The sequence below is a fragment of the Lepus europaeus genome, chromosome 7 (genome assembly GCF_033115175.1).
Source record: "Lepus europaeus isolate LE1 chromosome 7, mLepTim1.pri, whole genome shotgun sequence".
Classification (NCBI taxonomy): Eukaryota; Metazoa; Chordata; class Mammalia; order Lagomorpha; family Leporidae; genus Lepus; species Lepus europaeus.
In genome coordinates this window covers 8,785,826-8,808,247 of record NC_084833.1, presented here as the reverse complement: position 1 = coordinate 8,808,247, position 22,422 = coordinate 8,785,826, and the positions used below count along the sequence as shown (strand labels likewise).

General features: G+C 51.8%; 1 protein-coding gene across 3 annotated transcripts in view; it reads right to left on the bottom strand.

Moving 5' to 3' along the window:
- The window catches only part of AHNAK (AHNAK nucleoprotein), a 97,493-nt gene continuing 75,071 nt past the window's right edge, over positions 1 to 22,422 (bottom strand). For 2 of the 3 annotated variants that reach the window (XM_062196007.1, XM_062196006.1), the window contains exon 7: positions 1 to 242. Coding sequence is in view for 2 of the 3 variants with exons in the window: in XM_062196006.1 (XP_062051990.1) it covers positions 204 to 242 (39 nt within the window). In the remaining variant the exon portion in view is untranslated. The remainder of the gene's footprint in view (positions 243 to 22,422) is intronic. The other variant, XM_062196008.1, reaches the window with a different exon arrangement.

Genomic DNA, 22,422 nt, shown 5'->3' with positions numbered 1-22,422 from the left:
CCTGGATAGGAAGAAATGCTCTCAGTGCAGTGTGCACAGCAGCTCTCCAACCAGAGCCAGCCAGGCTGTGAGCGTGCAGGCTCCCAGAAGCCGCCTTGTGGAAGGTATTCCTCTTACTGCAGGTGTTTGTTTCCTTTGGCACGGCAACATGTAATTTCCCATTTTTAGAACAATGCTCCAAAGAACAGTCACAAAAACAACTTTCAGAGGGGGCGGTTTTCTTCCTGGCCACTGCTGCAGCCCTGTGAAACAACAACAAAGGGATTTTTACTCAAAACACCATTTGCATCTCCCTGTAAAATCAGGAGGCTGACTGTTGACTCCCCAACCCCGGGGTGCAGCATCTGCACAGACCCTGGGCTGTGGGAGAAGGCCTTGGGCGGGCATGAGCTGTGAGTCTGTTCGGCTCCTGCACGCCCTCCTCTGCGGTTCTTGGGCAGCAGGGGTGGAAAGGAAGTTTGTGGAAAGTCGGTGTCTGTCCTTTGGGTGCCCCGCGCACATCAGAGAGCAGAGAAGACAGTGTGTTCTTGAGAGCCCCCAAATAGCACACGAAAATGAGGACCCAGGAAGAGAGGTGCCACCCCTTTCCTCCTCCTGCTTCCGAAACCCAAGCATCGGGCTTCAGGGCTCCTTCACCTCCCCTCCCCGTCTCCCCCCCAACCCCCGTCTCCCATCACCTTCCTGCATCTTCCTCTGGATCCTACCATCTCTGCCCTGAACCACACCCAATCCACCTGCACCTGAACTTGCGCACTGCTCTCTTCACAAACCTCCTGGCCCTGGTCTCACACCTCTCATGTGGGCCTGCCCAGCCCGGGCTGCACCCTCCACTTCCTGTGCTCACAACATTCACCTACTCCTTTCTTATAGGAAAAGTCCAGCTTTCTTAGTGGGACCACGTCTGGAGCCAGCCTTTCTCTCCAACTTTGTCTGCCACTAGTTCTTACCTCGGCCTCCACCAAAATCCACCTTTGTTAAGACCCACTTCCTCCCTGGGGGCCTGCATTGTGCCCCAGCAGGTTAAGCAGCTACTTGCAACACTGGAACCCAATATGAGCACCAGCTCAAATCCCAGCTGCTCTGTTTTCCATCCAGCTCCCTGCGAATGTGCCTGGGAAAGCAGAGGAAGATGGCCAAAGTATTTGGACCCCTGCCACCCACGCGGGAGACCTGGATGGAGTTCCAGTGGATGGAAGACACCTCTGGATGGAAGAATGGAAGACCTCTCTTTCTCTCTCTCTCTCTCTCTTTTTCCTCTCTCTCTGTCACTCTGCCTTTCAAATAAATAAATATTTAAAAATAAAGAAAAGGAGCAGAGTTGTAACTCAAACCTGGCTTACAATATCCATACCTACAACCACGCACTTCCATTCTTAGAGAACTTCAAACAGAACAGGGTGAATAGGAAGTCATGGGTCCTTCTCCCAGTTGGAACAGGTTGATGGAAAGGGTGCATAAAAGGACTGGGTTCCCAGGCGCGTTTTTTTCGAGAGGGTGGAGGGATTTGTATCAGGACACGGGGTGAAGGCCCCCGAGCACTGTGTCTCCGGGGTGGGTAGCAGGAAGTTTTGCAACCGCACAGAATCACCCTTCTGCCCCCAAGCCGAGTGGCCTCAGTGCCACTGTCTCTTGCCCGTTTTTCATCGGGTCCTTTTCTCTTCCTCTTATTGATCTGTTGGTTCTTCATGTAGTCAGGAGATGAATACTGCATCAGATACCTATCTTCTCCCAGTCTGTAACTTGCCTCTTAATTTTTTTTTTGATTGGTGCCTTCGGATCACAAAAGGCTTTTCATTTTCCTAAAGTCCAATTTGTTCACTTTTCTTCTGTGGCTGGGACTTTTGTGTGTTCTGCTGTGGACCTCCTTGCCCCTCCCTAAAACCACGAAGACCTCCTTTCTGTCTATTTCCTTTAATCTTGCTTTATGTGGGCTCTGCCTCCAGCACTGGAGACAACGGATCTGTTGCTGTTTTGTAAGGAGCAAAGGTCTCCCAGAAAAACTAATCATGCTGGCTCACATGATAACACTCATGATAAGGGTAAGGACCGCCTTTGTCGCCGGCCCGTCCAGCCCGTGATCTGGGGCACCACTGCTGACTGCATTGCAGAAATTCCATAGGAGGGTCCCCAACAGGCGGTGGCATCTCCAAAGTGAACCAGGAAGGAAATGGGAAGACACCAATCCCCTCAACACTGGTGTCGGCTCTGGGGCCAGCAGTTTCAACTCCATCCACCCAGCTGAGAGCACTTGACACACTTCCTTCCTGCCCTGACAAGCTTTGCTTTCTTTCTTTTCTTTTTCTTTTTTTTTTTTTTTTTTTTTTTTTTTTTTTTTTTGCAATTTGGTTGCACTCTTTTTTTTTTTTAAGCTGTTGGGATTCTTGTTGGGATTCTCTGTGACTTCGTTTACTTTTGCTATAACTGCTATGGTTTTATCCATTCAGTAAATGAAGCATTTAGAAAGTGCGAAATCTCTTGTCGGGGGCCAGCATTGTGGCATAGCAGGTTAAGCTGCTGCTACAATGCCAGCATCCCATGTGAGCACTGGTTCAAGTCCCGGCTGCTCCACTTGGAGTCCATCTCCCTGCTAATGTGTCTGGGAAAGCAGAGGAAGATGGCCCAAGTACTTGGGACCCTTCCACCCACATGTAAGACCCAAATGGAATTCCTGGCTCCTGGCTTCTACCTGACCCAGCCCCAATGTTGCAGTCATTTGGGGAGAGAACCAATAAAAGGAAGATCTCTCTCTCTCTCTCTTTCTCTTTCTGTCTCTCTCTCTTTCTCTCTCTCTCTCTCTCTCTCTCTCTGACTGTGCCTTTCAAATAAATAAATCTTTAAATAAAAAGAAATCGTTTTTGCAAAGCAGGTGGAGTTTACCAGTGACAACAAGTACAACTGAGGCCCAGGGAGAGGAGAGGATGGCACTTGGGCCCGAGGGCCCTAAACCCAGAACTCCACCTGCCTCTGGAATTCCAACAACCTGGAATTACCACTCACGTAGGGTTGAGTAGCCCTCTCATTTCCCAGTGCAGAGAGGAAAACGGATGTCCTGCCCCTGGCTGGGGCCTGGCCTGCCCATGCTTCCTGGCCAGCTTGCAGAAGGTCTTGACCTTTGACCCTGCACCATGGGAGGTCATCACTGGCAGACTTCCATCACTTCAAACCTCAGTTTCCCCCTCCCTGAAGATTTTTTCCTATTCTTTTTTTTTTTTAATTTTTAAAGATTCATCTAGTTATTTGAAAGGCAGAGTTACAGAGAGGCAGAGGCAGAGAGAGAGAGAAAGAGGTCTTCCAAAACTGGTTCACTCCCTAGATGGCCGCAAGAGCTGGAGCTGCGCCGATCCGAAACCAGGAGCCAGGAGCTTCTTCTAGTCTCCCTCATGGGTGCAGGGGCCAAGGATCTGGGCCATCTTCTACCACTTTCCTAGGCCATAGAAGAGAACTGGATCGGAAGTGGAGCAGCCGGGACTAGAACCGGTGCCCATATGGGATGCCAGCACTACAGGCAGCGGTTTTACCCACACCACAATGCCAGTCCCCTATTCTCCTTTTAAAAACCCCTTTTCCCATGCATTTTATTTTCTCTCTAAATTTTCCCTTTCATTGCCACGCATCTAACCGTTTGTTATTTCTAGGGCATTTTTATGCCTTGGCCTTTTAACTCTTGTTCCGCACCTCCTCTGTCTCCCTTCCCCTAAGACAGGGATTCTCAGCCTCAGCACTGGCGCCATTCTGACTGTCCTGTTCTTGGTGGGGCCAGGGGCTGGCTTGGGCATGCAGGACGCACGGCCTCCCCCCTCTCTCCTCCTTCCTCCCTCCCTCCCACTGTCAATCAAGAGGCCGGAGAGAAAAGTGAGGAGGTAGCTGGGAGACAGAATCATAGCTTTCTCCAGCTGAACAGGCGGAGCCTTGGATGCGATCTGATGCAACCCCTTCGTTTTGCAAATGAGGAGACAGATCCTGAGAGGGGGCGGGAGAGGATGCGTCAAGGCCGAAAATGTGGGGGATCGATTGCCAGGCCAAACAGGAAGTCAGAATTCCAGCGCCTGAAGCAGAATTTCCAGCCCCACAAGGGGAACCTGGGCCTGCTTCCCACAGCTCCTTTCTCCCTCCAAGTCATGAGTCCCATTCCAGGAACAGCCCGTGGCTGTCCAGGGCGAGTGGCAGGCCCAGAACTGACAACCACCCAGTGGACAAAGATGGCCACTGATTACAATGGGGAGATTTCACGACAACTGACGTCAAGACCACATCTTAGCTGAATCCTATAATCACGAAGGAAAGGACAGTCAGGCCACCTGGCCGCACCTGTCCCCGTGGAGATAGCAGCAGACACGCACAGAGGCAGGGGGGTAGCCCGGGACAATATCTGTCCTGTGTTTGTCTCCTTGAAGGCAGTTGGCAGCAAGACCCTCAGCCAGAACCTCCTGCTGCTAAAGTTTCATGTGCTGACCGCAAGGTCCCCAAGACAATGGCATGGAAAGGCAGGAGGTGACTGACCAGGGGGCTTCACCCTCATCCCTGGATCAACGTCTTTGGTTTGTTTGTTTTTTTTTTTTTTTTTTAAGATTTCATTTATTTATTTGAGAGGTAGAGTTACAGGCAGAGAGAAGGAGAAAGAGAGAGAGAGAGAGAAGAGCATGTCCATCCACTGGGTCACTCCCCAGATGGCGGCAACAGCGGGAGCTATGCCTATCTGAAGCAAGGAGCCAGGAGCTTCTTCCGGGTCTCCCACGCAGTGCAGGGGTCCAAGCACTTGGGCCACCTTCCACTGCTTTCCCAAGCCATTAGCAGAGAGCTGGACCAGAAGAGGAGCAGCTGCGACTGCCCATAGGGGATGCTGGAGCCTCAAGTGGTAGCTCAGCCTACTATACCATAGAGCCGGCCCCAAGGATCAATGTCTTTCGAGAGAGTTCTCCCACAACTGATTAGGTCTGTGGGAGGGAGTTGTGTGTGGCAGGACTGTGGGCTTTGATACAACAGGGCAGCCTCTCTCTGCTTCTCTCTGGCACACGGGCTCCTCCCCTGCAAGCCACTTCCTCTTTCCACTTCTCTGCCTAACAGGACGCAGCAGGAATCCTCACCAGAAGCCACACCTCCCCAGCCTCCAGAGCCATGAGCCAAAACAAACCTCTTTTCTTTATAACTCATCACCTGGCCTCAGGCACTTGTTATAGCAACAGAGAGTGGATTAAGAAAGATACCCCCCACCCCCCACCCAATTTACAGTGGGTGATAACGTTTGTGGAGCTCTTACACACCCGACACTGTTCTCTCCAAACATGTGATAAATATCTGACTTCAGTTTGCCCTCACTGTCATTCTCTCGTGTTGGGGACGCTGATACAGAGCCCAGGAAGCCACTGGTCAAGGAGCAGCCATGCTGTCCCAGGAACATCTTAGATGGGGACACAGTTGGCACAAATAATTGCACTGATGCCAACAACAAATGCACTCCCAACATCACCACCAGACAGCCTTGGAGACCCCTAGTGTGTAGAACGCAAGGAAAGCCCGGGGCAGTGGTCAGGATGACTTCAGGGGACAGTGAGAAAGACTTCTAACTGTGGCCTGCTTGTCCCAGCACATTTCAGACACGTGCTGGGAGTCCGTGACAAAAAGATTTCTTTCTCTTCCAGTGCAAGGTTGCAAAACTAAATGTACTTAGAGAAAGATACTAAGCAAACAGTCGTAGGGAATGCAGGTGGCAGGGGCAGAAGTAACAAGGATGGCTCTTGGGTGACATAAGTCTGGGGACCCTGGCTCCAGACTTGTCACATCTGAAAGATAGCTGACCCCTGCTGTGGCTCGGGGCCATGCCGCCCTCAAGCCTGCCCTCCCACCTGCTGCTCCCACACTGTCTTCCTCAGCCTGAAGGTCACAGGCAGAGACCCGTTTAGCGTCTCCTGCCGCTTTCCACTCACGGGCCCCATGCTTGTGGATTCGCCCTTTTTCCTGGTGATGAAAGAAGGACCCAGAAAGGCTGATGAATGTACTGATGTTCAAGTGAACAGCCAAGAATGAAGGAATGAGGAAGCCCCGCCCCATTCCTGGGACACAGCCCTGGGCCTTCTGCCCCCAGCTGGCCTTCTGAGGAGCGCTGGCTGTGGCAATGTCAGCCCCAGGCCCTGTGCTGGGGACCCTCGCAACTGCTGCTCTGTGAGCCGAGCCAGGTGGGGCGATTTCTCCAGGAGCTTCGGCCGGCCTCTTCCTGCTGGGGTGCAGAGGCGAGGGGCAGGCTCCTGGCTCCAGATCTGGGTCCCCCCGGGGAATTCCGAGATTCTCCGTCCCCACCCGCCCAGCCTCACAAGAACCCCACTGGTGCACAGCAGCCTGCCCTTCCTTGGCAAACAGGGACGGTTTAAACAGTTGTGCGTGAGACTAGGGCGCCTTGTTCCATGGGTTGGGGCTCACAGGAGCCACTGACCCCCATGGTCTCCAGCCACTCTAGGAGGACTGAACCAAAGCCATTGGCCTGTAAGAGCCTGGCCGTTGTCTCCTCGCGGGTGCCCAGGTTGTTCAAGGCATTGTTCTCCCTTAGAAGAGGATCTCGAAAGCAGAAGAAAATTCGAAACAACTGCACAATGAATACCAGATCCTCCCTTCTCCCGGCTTTGGCCGCCAGCGGACTAAGCAGAGCCAGCTGACAGCGCGGCCCGCCCAGCCCAGCTCACCCTCCAGGACGTCCGAGCCGCGGGGAAGGGCCAGTCCCGGAGGCCGCCTGTGCTTTCTGAAGCGGCCATTTCCTTTCTCCCGCTGCATCCTGATTCCTGGAGGGCACAGAGGCCACCCGCAGGGCACATGGGGGCAAGCTCCTGGCACCCTGTGTTTGCCGAATGACTGACTGACCTCATCTGGGCAGATGCGGTGGCCCAAGAGCACTGATGCTGTGCCAGACACTCTCCTAAACATTGCGCGTCTAAAGCTCATTGAATCCCCAGAGCCATCCCCTGAAGAGGAAACCACTGCGAATCCCATCTAAGGGAGACCAAGTGGCTGAGCCCAGAGTCTGGGCTGACCTGATTGGTGCAGCTTTTTCTTTATTTATTTATCTGAACGACAGAGAGACAGACCAAGAGAAGTCTTCCGTCCGCTGGTTCACTCCTCAAGTGCTTGCAACAGCCAAGGCAGGCCCAGCCTGAAGCCAGGAGCTGGAAGCCAGGGCTCCCACATGGTGGCAGGCATGCATGGGACAGCTCTGATGGAACCAAGCAATCTTACGCCTCACTTATTCCCACTATCAACCTCCCCCAATCACAACGGGAGACATCCTCGGAGCCCCTCCCAGGTCCAAGTCTTACCCCACATACTGGGCAGACAGGGTGGCCTAAGAGAAAACGCGTCCCTTCCAGTCTCCCTGCTTGGGGAAGCAGCAATGATGTAGACTCGGAGAGCCACTGAAGAGCCACACGAAGCTGGTGTCAATCAGACCCGCATGGATCTGAACGTTCTCACCAAGAACCTTTTCTTACAAATGCATTTTTTCCACTGGGGCCATTATTCATTTTAACGGCATTGTGTTTTATGTCTCCTACGTAAGTGGACATAGGCTTTAACTGCTGTGGAATACGGAGCTCATATCTCTAGTCAGACTTCTGTTTGCTTTTTTACTGCATCCATAGCTACCATCTGAATAAATAGATCTAGGAGAAGGGTTTGGCTCCCAACCCTACACGCTGGGCCCTATGCCATCAGCCCACAAACAGATGGAGAAAGACGCCAGAAGTGAGAGACCAGGGGTAGTGGTGCCGAAAAAGTCGCATCCTATGCTGGGCCCGCCCAGAGCAGGGTCAGGCTCCCCAGGGGAAGGGCGGTGATAGCAGCAAGAGGGCCTTCCATGAATTCCCTGCAAGGAGCCAGCACATTCTATGACTGTCAGGAGGGGAGGGAAGAGACGAGCCACCCCCGCCCTATCCTCTGCAGATGAGGTCGTGGGCTCCAAGGGCACCAGTGAACTCCAGCTTCTAAGTGCAGGGCCTGGACCTGGATCCCAAGTACTCTCTGCCCAACCCAGGGCTCTCTCTCCCAGCTCTACCCTCTGCCCATCTGACTCTGAAAGATCTGGCAGTCCCGGGCTGTCTGTTGAGTGACCTGCACCCTCTGGATTGCATCCCATAATCGCCACACCCATGACTATGCACTGGGCGGCTCCACTGATCTGAACAAGAAAGCTCAAGGATGGGCTTTGTCCTCGGACTTTCCAGTGCACAACCACATAGATAGGAGCTGGGTTTTTTTTTTTTTTTTTTTTTTCCAGAGTCTATTATATCAGGATGTCAAAACAAAAGTGACAGACAGGTGAAGGCTTCAGGTGCCATCTCTGAATGAGTCCCTTATCACACAAAGGAAAGCCAGAGCAATCGTCACTGGGCATCTTGGTGTTTTACCTCTACCCTCGTAACTCCCACCTGAGAGCCACTGAGTCTTCTTAGAGAAGTCTCCCCAGTTGTTCCAGCAACAGCCATCAGCTCCGTGCACTTGATCCCAACCCCATGGGCAAGGGAATCAACTACCCCGTGTTGCTTCAACATCTTTACTCCCTCCCTCCTGCTGACTCCTCTTGCTCAATTACCATCTTCAAGTCTGCCCGGAACTGCAAATACCACTGTGTCTGCCTCCTGCACCAAGGGATTGTCCCACTTCCTCTCTTTGCTTTAACCTCACAACTCCAGGTGGTCTATTCTCATCTCCTGAGCTCTTTCCAGTAATTCCTGAGCCTCTGCATCTGCAGGCTCGCCCAATCACTCTTTAGAATGTGTCCCCTTGAGGGGCACACCTCATCCACGTGTCAAACCCAAGGGCCGCTTCTCCACATCCACCCCACTTGACGTCTTGTATCCGTTAGCCCAGCAGGAAGACTCTTCTCTGTGAAAAGTGTGTGAGGCGAGCACAGTTTGATGCTTAATCCCTAGTGGAAAGAATCCTATTTATTCAGGGACAGGAAAGAGAATTTTTAACCTCAGCAGGACAGACATAGCCCCAGGTTCCAGGGGGCGCATGTGTCCTTTCTGATGGGCAGAATACAGGGGCAGGTTGGCTGGGGTCTTCCGGAGACCAACCCTACATCCTACCAGCAGGAGTCGTGAGGAGACCTCTGTTCCATGCTCCCCACTATTTCCTGCATTGTACTTGAACTCAGTCCAGACGTGATGCCCAAAGCTGAGGGAAGGCCAAGTGCACCTCAATGACATTGACACAGAGCTTTGCTGATGAACAGCCAGACTGTGAGAAAAACAGTTCTGGACAGGTTTGCTCTCACCTGCAGTCCAAAGAACCCCCCAGCTGTCGCATTGCTCCTCCCTTGGTGACTGACATCCAAGCTTCTGTCCACTGCTCAAAGACCACCTTGACCATTCCTCTGTCCACCCCCTGAATATCAGTGTTCTCACAGCCCCATTGTCTCCCTCTTGCTAACTCAACAGACACTTGGTGACACTTCCCATGTGTCAGGCTGCCCTCAGAGCTGACGCTCTAGTGGGGATTGCAGACAATAAACAAGAAGAACAAATTTGAAAACTTCAAGTTGTGATCAGTGCAAGCTCTTCACGAAATGATTGGCTAAAGAGGATGCGGAGGAGGATGGGGAACTTAGGTAGCTTACAGGCAGTGATCAACTAAGTGAAAAATTAAGCCGGAGTTAAATGGATGAGAAGGCGCCGGCCACACAAAGGCGAGGAAGAATATTCCAGATGGCGATAGCAACGGTGAGCCATGGATGAAGACCCGGGGAAGGAAAGATTTGGCATGTTGTGGAGACCACAAGGAAGCCATGGAGCTAAGGAGAAATGAGTGACAGGGAGAGGGTCCATTGGAGGAAACTGAGAGCTGGTATAGAACTTTTTATTTTAATACTCTGTGGCCACCACTTGCAACACTGGCATTCCATATCGGAACACCAGTTTCAGTCTCAGCCGCTGTGCTTCTGATTCAGCTCCCTGTTAATGTGTCTGGAAAAGCAGTAGAAGAAGGCCCAAGTCCTTGGGCCTCTGCCACCCATGTGAGAGACCCGGATGGAGTTCTCGGCCATTGGCTTCAGCCTGGCCCAGCCCTGACTAACGCGGCCATTTGGGGAGGGAGTCAGCAGACGGAAGACTTTCTCTCTCTCTCTCTTTCTCTCTGAATCTCTGTCTGTCAAATAAATTTTTTAAAAATATTCTTGATTCTTTTTTATAACGTGTATTTATTTTCATCTACTTGAAAGGCAGAGTGACAGAAAGAGAGAGAGAGAAATCTTCCATCCGCTACTTCATTCCTCAAATGACCACAACAGCCAAGCCAAAGTCAGGAGACCCAGAACTCAATCCAGGTCTCCCACGTGGGTGGCAGGAGCCCACGCACTTAAGCCATCATCCTCTCCCTCCCATGATGAATTAGCAGGAAGGTGCACCAGAAGCAGAGGTTCCAGGACTCAAAATGGCATTCCAATACGGGGTGTGGATGTTCCAAGCAGTGCCTTAACCACGACGCCTGCCCCTGGTATAGAACCTCGTAAGTTGTGAAAAGATGGTAGTTACCCTAGGAACAGCTGGAAGTCATTGAGTAAGATTTGTTTTCCTCAGGATCACTGTATCTGTAATTTGGAGCTGCAGCGGAAGAAGGAGGCCGGGTGAGAGACGGTGGTAACTGACCTTCCATGGGGGCAATGCAGATGGAGACAGGTGGCCACTTTGTGATGTATTTCCAAGGTACGCATGACGCATGACGGAGCAGAGAGAGGGTGGTGTTGGGGATGCCCCTCGGGTTTTCTAGCTTGCGGGGCGGGCGGTGGGGGGAGCGGTGGTACCTTTCACTGAGATGGGTAGGCAGGTTTGGAGGTAGGAAAGACAAATCATTTAGGGTTTCCATTTTGAGCTCCACTTTGGAAGAGTGGAACTTGAAAGGCCTAAGAGACACACAAGGGAAGGGGGAGGGGTAGCCCAGGGTTCATGCCTGGAGCTCAGGCAGCTGGGAGGTGTCAGCCTGGAGGTGACACCTGAGGCCAGTGGAGTGGGTGGTTGAGGTCCACTGGGCAAAGCAGAAAAAGAAAAGAGAGCCATCATAGCGCTCAAACTAGAAACATCACTTATTTTTTTAAGATTTTATTTATTTATTTGAGAGGTAGAGTTCACTGGAGTTTACTCCTCAAATGGCCACAGTGGCCGGAGCTGAGCTGATCTGAAGCCAGAAACCAGGAGCTTCCTCCAGGTCTTCCACACAGGGAGTTCAGGGGCCCAAGCACTTGGGCCATCTTCTACTGCTATCCCAGGCCATAAGCAGAGAGCTGGATGGGAAGAGGAGCAGCCAGAAAATGATGCTGGCACCACAGGCATAGATTTAGCCTGCTACACCACAGCACCAGCTCTGAAACGCCACTTACTTTTATCTTCTCCCTCTCTCCTCTCTTCAGTGTCAGAGCATCACAGCCTACCACGTCTAAACCGTACATATTTCTTAGATCTGTCCCCCCCCCCCACCTCTGGTCCTATGGCCCAGGCCCTTCCTACCTTCTCTAGTCTCCTGTTAATTTCCAGTGGTCTCCTGGCCTTTGGTCCCACAGGTTCATTCCCTTCTTCCACCTGTGGGGTCTACCCCTACCCAGCTGTAGCAAACCTGAAACTAGAGAGGAAGGCAGGAGGCAACCCCAGGGGACCAGGTGTGCAACAACTCCAGGTGGGACAGGGCTACTCCGACCTGGGCTGCAGGGGTCCCAGCAACAGAAGAACCAGCTGCCCGGATCGGAACCCATGGCAACCAGGGAGGGCGGGCAGATGCTGCTGGGAGTGTGCCTGATTCTGCCCCCTACTCTGGCCAGTGGCTTTATTAGCCCATTTGACTGGGTGCCAATTCCTGCAATAAAGGAACCACCCAGCATCTGGCATGCCAAGCTACATTCTCTAGACAGATAATAGCAATGATAATAAAAATAACAACAGTTAAAATTCACTGAGCTCTCATATCATGCCAGAAACTGTACCAAGTGCATTACATATGCTCTCCAACTTAACTACAGCAACTCAGGGGGGTAGATATTATAGCTGAGTGCACTGAGCACGGGGAGCAGTCAATAGCAGAGGCTTCAGGGTTGGAGAGCTGGTTTGCCCCAGCTCTGCGGCTATGTAGTTGGGTTTCATGAACTCTCCAAGGCTCATCTGTAAAGTGGAATCCAATGAGATAACTACAGCATTCTAGCTCATGCCTAGAACAAAGAAAGTACTCAATAGCAGCCATTGTAATTGCCGCTATTATGACTAAAATAAAAGACACTCCTGTCTTTTTACTGTTTAAAAAAAAAAAAAAAAAAAAAAACCTTCAGTGACTTCCCATTCCCCAAAGGTAAAATCCTGCCATCGGCACACTGCACAATCTCCTCATCCGGCCGTGCCACGCTGCTCACCATCCCCTGACTGCGCCATGTGTTGTTGCCCCTTCGAGCCCTTGTTCTGCTGATCCCCTTGCCTGGAGCGTCCTCTTCATCTTTCTCCACCAGGGGCCAAGAGGAAACATCAGCAGAGAGGTCTGAGAGCCACCAGCTCTTGGCTATGGGAGTTAAAGGCAGGTGAGTTTGCTCTACCTGTAAATACTCTAGGCACCTGGCACAGCCCCAGACACCCAACAGATGCCGACTGCAGTCAACAGCAAAGCTCGCTACAGTTTTAAGAAGCAGTCACTGGGAAGGTTGGCAGAGGCTCTGTTCAAGATCCCAGAAAGAAGCCAGCATCTCGGGCCTGCCCTTCTCGCTGTGGGCCCGCGGCATCACCTCCACGTGCCCTGGATGGCCCCGTCTTCTTCACCAGAACTCCAGAACAAGGCTCACGGCGAGACTTGGGCTTAGACAAGAACACCACCTACCGTGTTTGGGTCAGAGAAAGGCCGTCCTCCAGCCCCATTTCTCTTCCAGGCTCCCAGACCCTCACACTAGGCCCATTGCCGGCCACCTGGCAGAACACATGTTAGTCATTGCTCGGAACGGCTGCTCGGTAATAGGAATCTCTCAAAGTCCAAGAACCTTTTGTCTCTAATAAAAGCTAGTATCATATGATAGCTGATACTGCATGACCTGTGACAAACCATTAGCATGATATTCTCTAAAAGCCTGCCCTCAGGGCCAGCATGGTGACACAAAGCGTTAAGCCACAACTTGCAACATCAGCATCCCATCTCAGAGTTCCGGTTCGAGTCCTGGCTACTCCACTTTCCAATCCAGTTATCCGCTAATGCACCTGGGAAGCCAACAGAAGATGGTCCAAATGCCTGGACTTCTGCCACCCACATGGGAGACCCGGATAGAGTTCTTGGTTTTTGGCCTGGGCTTGGCCTAGCCCTGGTTGTTGTAGCCATTTAGGGAGCAAATGAAAGATCTCTCTCTCTATTTCTTCCTCTCTCCCCCAACCTCTCAAATAAATATTTGCCTCTCAAATAAGTGCATAAATAAAATAAATCTTTTTTTTTTTTTTATTTTTGACAGGCAGAGTGGACAGTGAGAGAGAGACAGAGAGAAAGGTCTTCCTTTTTGCCGTTGGTTTACCCTCCAATGGCCGCCGCGGTAGCGCGTTGCGACCGGCGCACCGTGCTGATCCGATGGCAGGAGCCAGGTGCTTCTCCTGGTCTCCCATGCGGGTGCAGAGCCCAAACACTTGGGCTATCCTCCACTGCACTCCCTGGCCACAGCAGAGAGCTGGCCTGGAAGAGGGGCAACCGGGACAGGATCGGTGCCCTGACCGGGACTAGAACCCGGTGTGCCGGCGCCGCAAGGCGGAGGATTAGCCTGTTGAGCCACGGCGCCGGCCCAATAAAATAAATCTTTTAAAACTCTGCCCAGAAGATCACAAAGCACACTCCAAAGGGAGTAATAACAACAGCATATAACATTTAGCAAGTACTTCCTTCATGCAGAGTGTTTTATATGTAGCTTGTGTTAGCCCTGGAACAATACCATCATGTGTACAGCATCATTATCCCCATTTTCAGTAAGGGAAGACTGAGGCTAAGGAAGCACAGCCAGTGTATTATTAGTCACCGTTTCATCGCTGTAACAATATACCCAAGACAAGCCAATTATGAAGGGAGAGGTCCACTTTGGCTCACAGGTTTGGAGGCTCAAGCCCAGGATGGACCCCTTTGGTTCAGCCGTCTGGGGAGGATGGAGAATGGAAATGGTGCAGAGAGTGGGAGAGGAAGGGTCACAGGGAGAGCCAAGAAGCAGAGAGAGAACTGTGGGACCCAAGCTTGTATAACCAACCCTCTGGCAAGAACTTCCTTCCCAGGGCACAGCCTCAGTGACCTAAAGGGTCACTAGGAGCGGATCAAGTTTCTATCATCCCTATACCATAATGAATGACCTTGGGGACTCTCCATCTGCATGAGTTCGGGAGTCATATCTTATTCAAATCATAGTACCCAGTAAGTGGGGAGGCCAGAACAGGTTACAGCCATCCCCCTGTGGAGCCTGCAGTTCTACCCACTATGCTACACAACCTAACACACTGCACAGTTTGCAGAGAGGGACTTTGATTCCATGAGGCAGGGAGTGGGGGACCAGTAGGATTCCTGTGGTTTCTTACTAACTGCTGTTGTCTAGGGGGTGGTCAAGGTAGGAAGGAACTGTGGGAACAGATGCCCAGTGACTGCCTTATTAGGGCCTTCATAGTAGACACCAAATTTTCATCTCAGCCTCCACATAAGACTTGTGATGCCTTGGAGAGGACAGAGATTGATGACAGCAGGTGTCTCCAATAACCCCTTATCCCCTGAGTCTGAACTCTTCCTGGTCTCACAGAACAGGACATGCAAAATTATAAAAGGTGTCTCAGTAAATTATGTGAGAGTAATAGGAAAGCCTTATGTCCAGATGCCCAGAGCAAATGCCCAGAGCAGTCAGATGTCCCTGGGACAATACACCACCAAACCCATTCCCAAGCCTGTAGTTCGTTTCTAGAGGAGTAGACAGAACTGTCTTGGCACGTCAGAAGGAATGCCTGAGTATTTTAAACCTGCCTCTACCTTTCCCCCACAACTCAGTCTGGTCTTTCATCAGTCATTGCCTTGGAGTTAGCTATTACTGCTCTTACCCAACTAGTCATTGGCTTCTCTGATGAGCATTATGGCCCCCGGGTAATTCCTTCCACGTCAGCCCCATTCCCAGGATACCACTATATTCAGTAGCATTTGGATTGAGGAAGTTCAATGAGCAGTAAAATTAATAAGAATAAGGATTAGCCATAATTATTGAGTGCTTACAGTACATCAGGCACAGGACAACTCAGAAGTGAGGAAACTGGAGCTTACGAACACCCCCAGGAGACCAAAAAGTCAACAGCAGAGCCAGGATTTGAACCCAAGACTTGAACTTGGCATTCACCCCTGCCTTCCAAGGTCACCATTTGACATCTGTAAAAGCTTAGAGCACATTCAACGTGCTTCAGCTCACCCAGAAAAGTGGGGACTTGAGAAGACCCGAAGCCAGAGGTGGAGTTTGAATTCCAGGTCTGGATTTAGTGGGCTGTGTTCTGGAAACGGATCTCAGTAACAAGACACTCCACCACCATGTGCACAGCCAAGTATCATCAGCTAAGGGGTGAGCAGTTGCCACAGAAGCTTAAGTCGCAGCTTGGGGCACCCACATCCCATATCAAGGTTTGAGTTTTGGTTACTCCACTTCCTATCCAGGCTCCTACTGATGCACACCCTGGAAAGCAGTGGATGAAATATTTTGGTCCCTGCCACCTTCATGGGAGTCCCAGATGAAGTTTGACCATCCCTGGCTGTTGCAGGCATCTGGGGAGTGAACCAGCAGAGAGAAGACCTCTCTCTGTCTCTCTCTCTCTCTCTGTAACTCTGCCATACATATTTAATATATAATATTAATACACATTAATATTTTATAAATAGTATATATATATATATATATATATATATATATATCCTCTGATTACTGAGGAAAGCAAGTCACGTGAACCTGAAAGGGCTGGAGCAGCTGTTGGTCCAAGCTGGCTCCAAGCCTCACCTCACCTTTGACCTTGCCCCACAGCGTGGTAGGGATGTGGCCTCTGTGTCTCCTCTAGAGCCACCCAAACTCACTTCCTCACTCCACCCATGGAGCTGACCCCCACACACCTGCCAGACTGGGGCTGCGGCAAGCTCAGCCGCCTGCCTTTCACCTTCAACACAAATGCACCACACTCAGACCGTGGCCAGGTCTGATGGGACGGACAGGCTGCCTGGGCGACCACAGCAGCCTGCACACTTCCCCCACATATGCGTGGGCCACGACTGAGGCCCTGCTCTGCCTGCGGAGAGGGCCTTTTCTGTCTGACGTTCAGAGATTCTGGTCCTGGGCTGAATACGTCCTCCTAAGGTTCGTGTGTGGGAGCCCCAGCATTCAGTCCTTCCAGATGCAACTGCACTTGGAGGCGGCGTTGTTAAAGAGGTGATGGCAGGGCCTGGCACTGTGGTGTACTGGACTAAGCCTCTGCCTGCGGTGCCTGCGTCCCCTCTGGCCACTGCTTCTAGTCCCGGCTGCTCCTCTTCTGATCCAGCTCTCTGCTATGGCCTGGGAAAGCAGTGGAAGATGGCCCAAGTGCTTGGGCCCCTGGGGACCCAGAAAAAGCTCCTGGCTCCTGGCTTCAGATCAGCCTAGCTCTGGCCATTGTGACCATTTGGGGAGTGAACCAGCAGATGGAAGACCTTTTCCCCTGTCTCTCCCTCTCTCTGTAACTCTACCTCTCAAATAAATAAATAAAATCTTTAAAAATAGAGAGAGATATTATGGCATTAACATGAAGCTGTTGACGTGGGCCCTAATTCAATCTTACCAGTGACCTAATAAGAGGAAATTTGGACCTTAAAGGAGACACCAGGGACACACAAGAACAGAGGAAAGACCACGCAAGGCAGCATGGAGGTAGCACCAGCCAGCCAGAGAGCCTCAGAAGAACCCGGTGCTGCCCTTTGAACGTCCCGGCCTCCAGAACCAGGAGGAAATGACTGTCATTTAAGCCACTCAGTCTGTGGAACGTTTTTCACTGCAACCTTCACCCCCGCCTTGGCCGGTCTCTGGCACAAGTAATAACCACAGAGGTCAACCTTGGTGGCCGGCGCCACAGCTCACTAGGCTAATCCTCCGCCTGTGGCGCCAGCACCCAGGGTTCTAGTCCCAGTTGGGGCGCCGGATTCTGTCCCGGTTGCTCCTCTTCCAGTCCAGCTCTCTGCTGTGGCCAGGGAGTGCAGTGGAGGATGGCCCAAGTGCTTGGGCCCTGCACCCCATGGGAGACCAGGAGAAGCACCTGGCTTCTGGCTTCAGATCGGCACAGCGCGCCGACCGTAGTGGCCATTGAGGGGGGATAAACCAACAGAAAGGAAGACCTTTCTCTCTCTCTCTCTCTCTCTCTCTCTCTCACTGTCTAACTCTGCCTGTCAAAAAAAAAAAAAAAAAGTCAACCTCAGCTACACATCAGACACTCTGTTAAGCAACCTCCCAACAACACAGGGAACATAGTAGCCCCCATTTCACAGACGGGGAAACCGAGGCTCAGAGAAGTTCGTGACTGTACCATTGGTCGGTCAGCTGACCAGTCACTCAGACCAGATTCTAGCTCCGGAAGCCTCCCCACCACAGCACGGGGGACACTCAGGCACTGATCCCTGGGTCCTCTGAGTGGGCTGCCCCCTGGCCTGATGCATGGGTGGGGCCCATGCTCCCAGGCTGCCCTTGACAACAAGTCATTCAGGGACCCCACCAGCAGAGGTCAGTGGCGCCGCCCTGCAGTAGATCCAAAGCAGAGACCAAGACTGTGTTTCATGAGCCCCCGAGGTGAGTTCAGGGCAGGTGGGGCAGGTAGCCATTGTTGCCTTCCTTTGGCTCTTTGTGCTTTGTCAGCAGGGCTAAGGCAGCCTCCCGGAGCCCAGCGAACAAACCAGCCCTTTGCAATAAAGTCACTTGAGCTCCAAGAGGTCTCTCCTATAATAAGTGCCCCCCTGAGGACAGTAGGTCATCGGCTCACCTAGAAAAAGGCTACAGAGCCAACCAGTGCCAACCAAAAATAAGAACGAGGCCACTTCCTCAGCCCCATGCCAGGAGGCCAAGCTGCCACGAAGAGGCAGCAGGGAGAGCTGGATTGTTCTGGGACAAGAGGGCCTGGTGTACGCTGGAGTGGACACTCTCACCCTCCCTGTGGGCCCCCAGCCAGAACATGCCAAGTCACCCCTTATAATGAACAAAGCCAAGCTTTGTGTGCCCTGAATTACTTCGGAGAGTAGGAGGAGGGGGAAAACATTGGCTGGCGCTCACTTACAGCTCTTGTTCCATTCCACTGTGTGTCGGGGTCATTAGTTCCCTTCTGGCTTCTTCAGCCCAAGTCATAAGCCCCTTGAGGGTAGGAGCTGGCTCTGTCCCCTCCACTGCCCCAGCACAGGGTCTCTGGAGGTGTGTAGTACCTGAACCACCTGAGCTGGTCTCATCTGGAGGGCCTCTCCATGGGAATTCCCAGTCCCATTAAATGGGATCCTCTAGGGAGGGGCCCGGAAATCTGCACTGATCAAATGCCCCAGCTGGTTCTGAAGTCCACCGCCCTGCTGTCTCCTTTACTTAACTGCAGCCTCTCCCACTAAGGAAGGCAGGCAGGCTCTGTTGTATTATTAGCTGGGATGACCACCCGGCCCGGTTTGGCCTGGGGAGAGCAGGGTGTTTCCTGGGACATAGATTTTCAGTGCTAAAATCTAGAGTTCTGGAGCCTGCACCACCTGCAATGCTGACTTCCCATATCAGAGCATGGGTTCAAGTCCTGTCTGCTCTGCTTCTGATCCAGCTCCCTGCTGGTGCACCTGGAAAAGCAGCAGCAGATGGTCCAAGCGCTTGGGCCACAGACACCCTTGTGGGAGACCCAGATGTAGTTCCAGACTTCTGGCTTCGTTGCAACTATTTAGAGAGTGAACCAGCAGATGGAAGATCTCTCTGTCTCTGTCTCTCTGTGTCTGTCTGTCTGTCTCTCTCTCTGTAACTCTGCCTTTCAAATAAATAAATAAATCTCTTTCTTTAAAGAATTATTTTATTTATTTGAAAGACAGAGTTACAGAGAGAAGTAGAGACAGACAGAGAGATGTCTTCCATCCGCTGGTTCACTCCCCAAATGGCCAAAATGGCAGGAGCTGAGCCAATCCAGAGCCAGGAGCCAGGAGCTTCTTTCGTGTTCCCCCACATGGGTGCAAGGGCCCAAGGACTTGGGTCATCCTCCATTGCTTTCCCAGGTGCATTATCAGGGAGCTGGATCAGAAGTGGAGCAGCTGGGACTAAAACTAGAGCCCATATAGAATGCCAGCACTGCAGGCCAGACCTTTAACCCACTGCACCACAGTGTCGGCCCCTAAATAAATAAATCTTTAAAACACACACTCACATGCATACACACACACACACAACCTGGAGAGTTCAGAGCAGTGTGGGCTGGTAGTCCCCCACCTGCCACCTCTCAAAACTCCCCACACAAGGAGAAGGAACAGGAGTTCCCAAGCTCACAGGTGAGAGATCATCTCCAAACCCTCAGAGTTAAAATGGAGATGCACCACAAACACGCTCATAGTTCCAGTGGGCGTGACTGGCATTCTGGGATTTCACAACACTTCAGATGAAAAGCTGAAGTCAGACCACAAGGAACTGACTCAGGGACACTGGAAACAGCTCCAGCTTCCCCAGTCAGTCACCACCCTGCACCCAAAGCAGTAAACACCTTTCCTGAGCCGACACTCCTCTGAGATCAGAGGGGTCCCCCCAGGGAGGAGGGGAGCTGTGAGAATCAGGGGCGACAGAACTGACAGCCCCCTGAAGATCAGAATCCCTGGTCCCCCATTTCTCAGATGAGAACACTAAAGGCCGGAAGGGCCCGGTGGCCAGCAAGACAGGCCAGCAGGTGTGCCAGACGGACACGGCTGGCATCCATACAAGCCCTCCCGCTGGGCGACAGTGACAAGAGCAGGAAAGGAACCGGAGGTCCTGCCCACTTAGCCACCCCAATCAAGGTGTGCCCTATCTGAGACAGGACACTCTGGTGACAAGGTGCAGAGACAGGGGACTCCAGCATCAGGAGGGGCCTGGGGACCTGGCTCTGCAGATGCTTTCAGCCTGGGGAGCTGCTGGGCGGGGGGGGGGGGGGGGGCTTAGGGGAGAGGAAGCGGCAGGATGACTCCTCTTTCCCCTGTAACCTGCTTTGCACGAAGTGATATGAATTTGTCATTTTGTCACATCTTTAAACACTGATGAAAGGGGAAAAATCTCTCCCCTTCATGGATAATGCCAGAAAAGCAACGGATCAAGCCCAGAGTTTCTGAAGCAGACAGGTAAGGCGCTAAGGATGGTGGGAATTTAGGGGAGGGAGAGTCACCTGCAAAATCAAGGAAAGAGGGGACGGTCGCCGTGGCCATTTGGGGAGTGAACCAGTGGATGAAACATCTCTCTCTCTCTCTCTCTCTCTCTCTCTCTCTCCTTCTCTTTGTAACTCTGCCTTTCAAATAAATAAAAATAAATTTAAAAAAAAATCAAGGCAAGAAACACACAGGACCCTTGGGAGTGGGGGATGAGGTGGTCTGGGGAGGTGGCTGTGGCATGCTGGAGCTGGATTCAAGAGTTGCCTTTCTAAGACAGCTAAGAGGAAATGTGAACTTAACCTGGGGTCATAAGGCATTTCCTCTTATACTCAACAGCAAAACCTGAGGATTTTAGAACCAACTCCTAAAAAGTATTTTGAGTCCTCCTTCACGGAGAACTCAAAAATATTACCTCCAAGTCACATCCCATGACCAAATAGGAACAATCTCCCAGGAGCCGATGTCTCTGTGGTTGGCCTGGGAAAAGCCTGGCTATGTGGGGAACAAGCGAGGCACTTTCTGGGGTGGGGTTTCCTGGGTAGCTGAAGGTGAAAACTCTTCGTCCTGGGCCTTCACACTTGTAAACAGAAGCCTGTCTCAAACACCGCTCACCCTGCATTCTAAAACAGAACACAGGGACATTATTTCAGCAATCCCGTTTCAAGGTGGCACCCTAGAGCTTGCCAGCACCTGGAATCACTCCACTGTCATGTCAGGATCTTGCAGAGAACTTCCCCTCTCTTACCACGGTCTCCCTGCCCTGCCCCCTCCCCCGTGCCTCCCCAGCTCCTTGCTCTCCTGTCTCCTTCCACCTCTCTTCCATATCTGGTCTCTCGTCCACAGGCCCAGCCCTCCCCATTACTGTCAGTATTCAAAGCCCAGCTGCCTCGCCCTGTGGATCAGCAGTTTTCTGGCCCTCCTTATTAAAGCTACAGGACCAGGAACTACGGGAAGACAGTTCCCGAACCATGCTACAAATGCTATGAATAACCATAGCAACAGCCAACATGCCTTAACCCTAACCACTTGCGTTTACATAGTTCATGAAGTCCTGTCACCCTGGAAAGCAGCCAGCATGGGTAGTGTTAGCCACATTTTTGTGACAAAACTAAGTTTCACAGGTTAGATGAGCTCTACAAGGGCACCCGACCAGTGCATGGCAGGTGGATTGCTTGAATCCACATCCACCATCCACATCCCCTGCTACTTCGTGAATCACCTGCTCTGATGATCAGTTCCCTAAAACCGGCCGTGAGAATGGACAGAATCCAGAAAAGCTGGTGATCTGGTTACAAAGGGTCTGGACAACAGGACGAGGTCTATACTGTCCATGTTAACAGCCCCTGATGGAAGAAATCGAAGGTGAAGATGGAGGCGTCGTGAATTTACTCTGGAGACTTGGGATCTGCTCCGTTTGCATCTCACAGTCTACAAAACCAAGAATGTGTTTTTCATAATGTATCCATTTAAACCATAGTCCGGGACAACAAACAGCGTCTTATGTTCCAGCAAATTAATTATAACAGGATGTTAGCCGTTTGGCTCTCGGCAGAGTACACACCCCGCAATCACACTGACCGGCATCACTTTAAATCTGTGACCACAGGTCTCAATCTCCACCCAGCACTGCCTGGAAACGCGGCAACATTTCTTAGGAAGTCCTCTTTCCCATTCCCAAGACGCCACACCTCCTCCTCTGTCCTGCAGCCACCAGCCCCCCTCTCTGCCACTACACTCAGTCCATAATCTCACCCCATGTCACCAAGAAAATAGAAGCCACACTCAAGAGCTCCTCCGTCTTCCTTCCATCAAACCTTTGGCCGCTCTGCAGCTGACTGTGTGTCTGCTACCGGCTGGCCTGATACATTGATAGCAGGACCTACAGTCCTGGTTTACCTGAGACTACAGGGAATCCTGGGATGTAGATTTTTCTTCTTTTTCACTTAATTTAAAAAACAGAAAGACATCCTCCATCCACTGGTTCGCTCCCTAAATGCGGGCAACAGCCAGGGTTAAGCCAGGCCGAAGCCAGGATCCTGAAATGCAGTCTGGTCTCCCATGTGACAGGCACCTGAGCCATCACCTGCT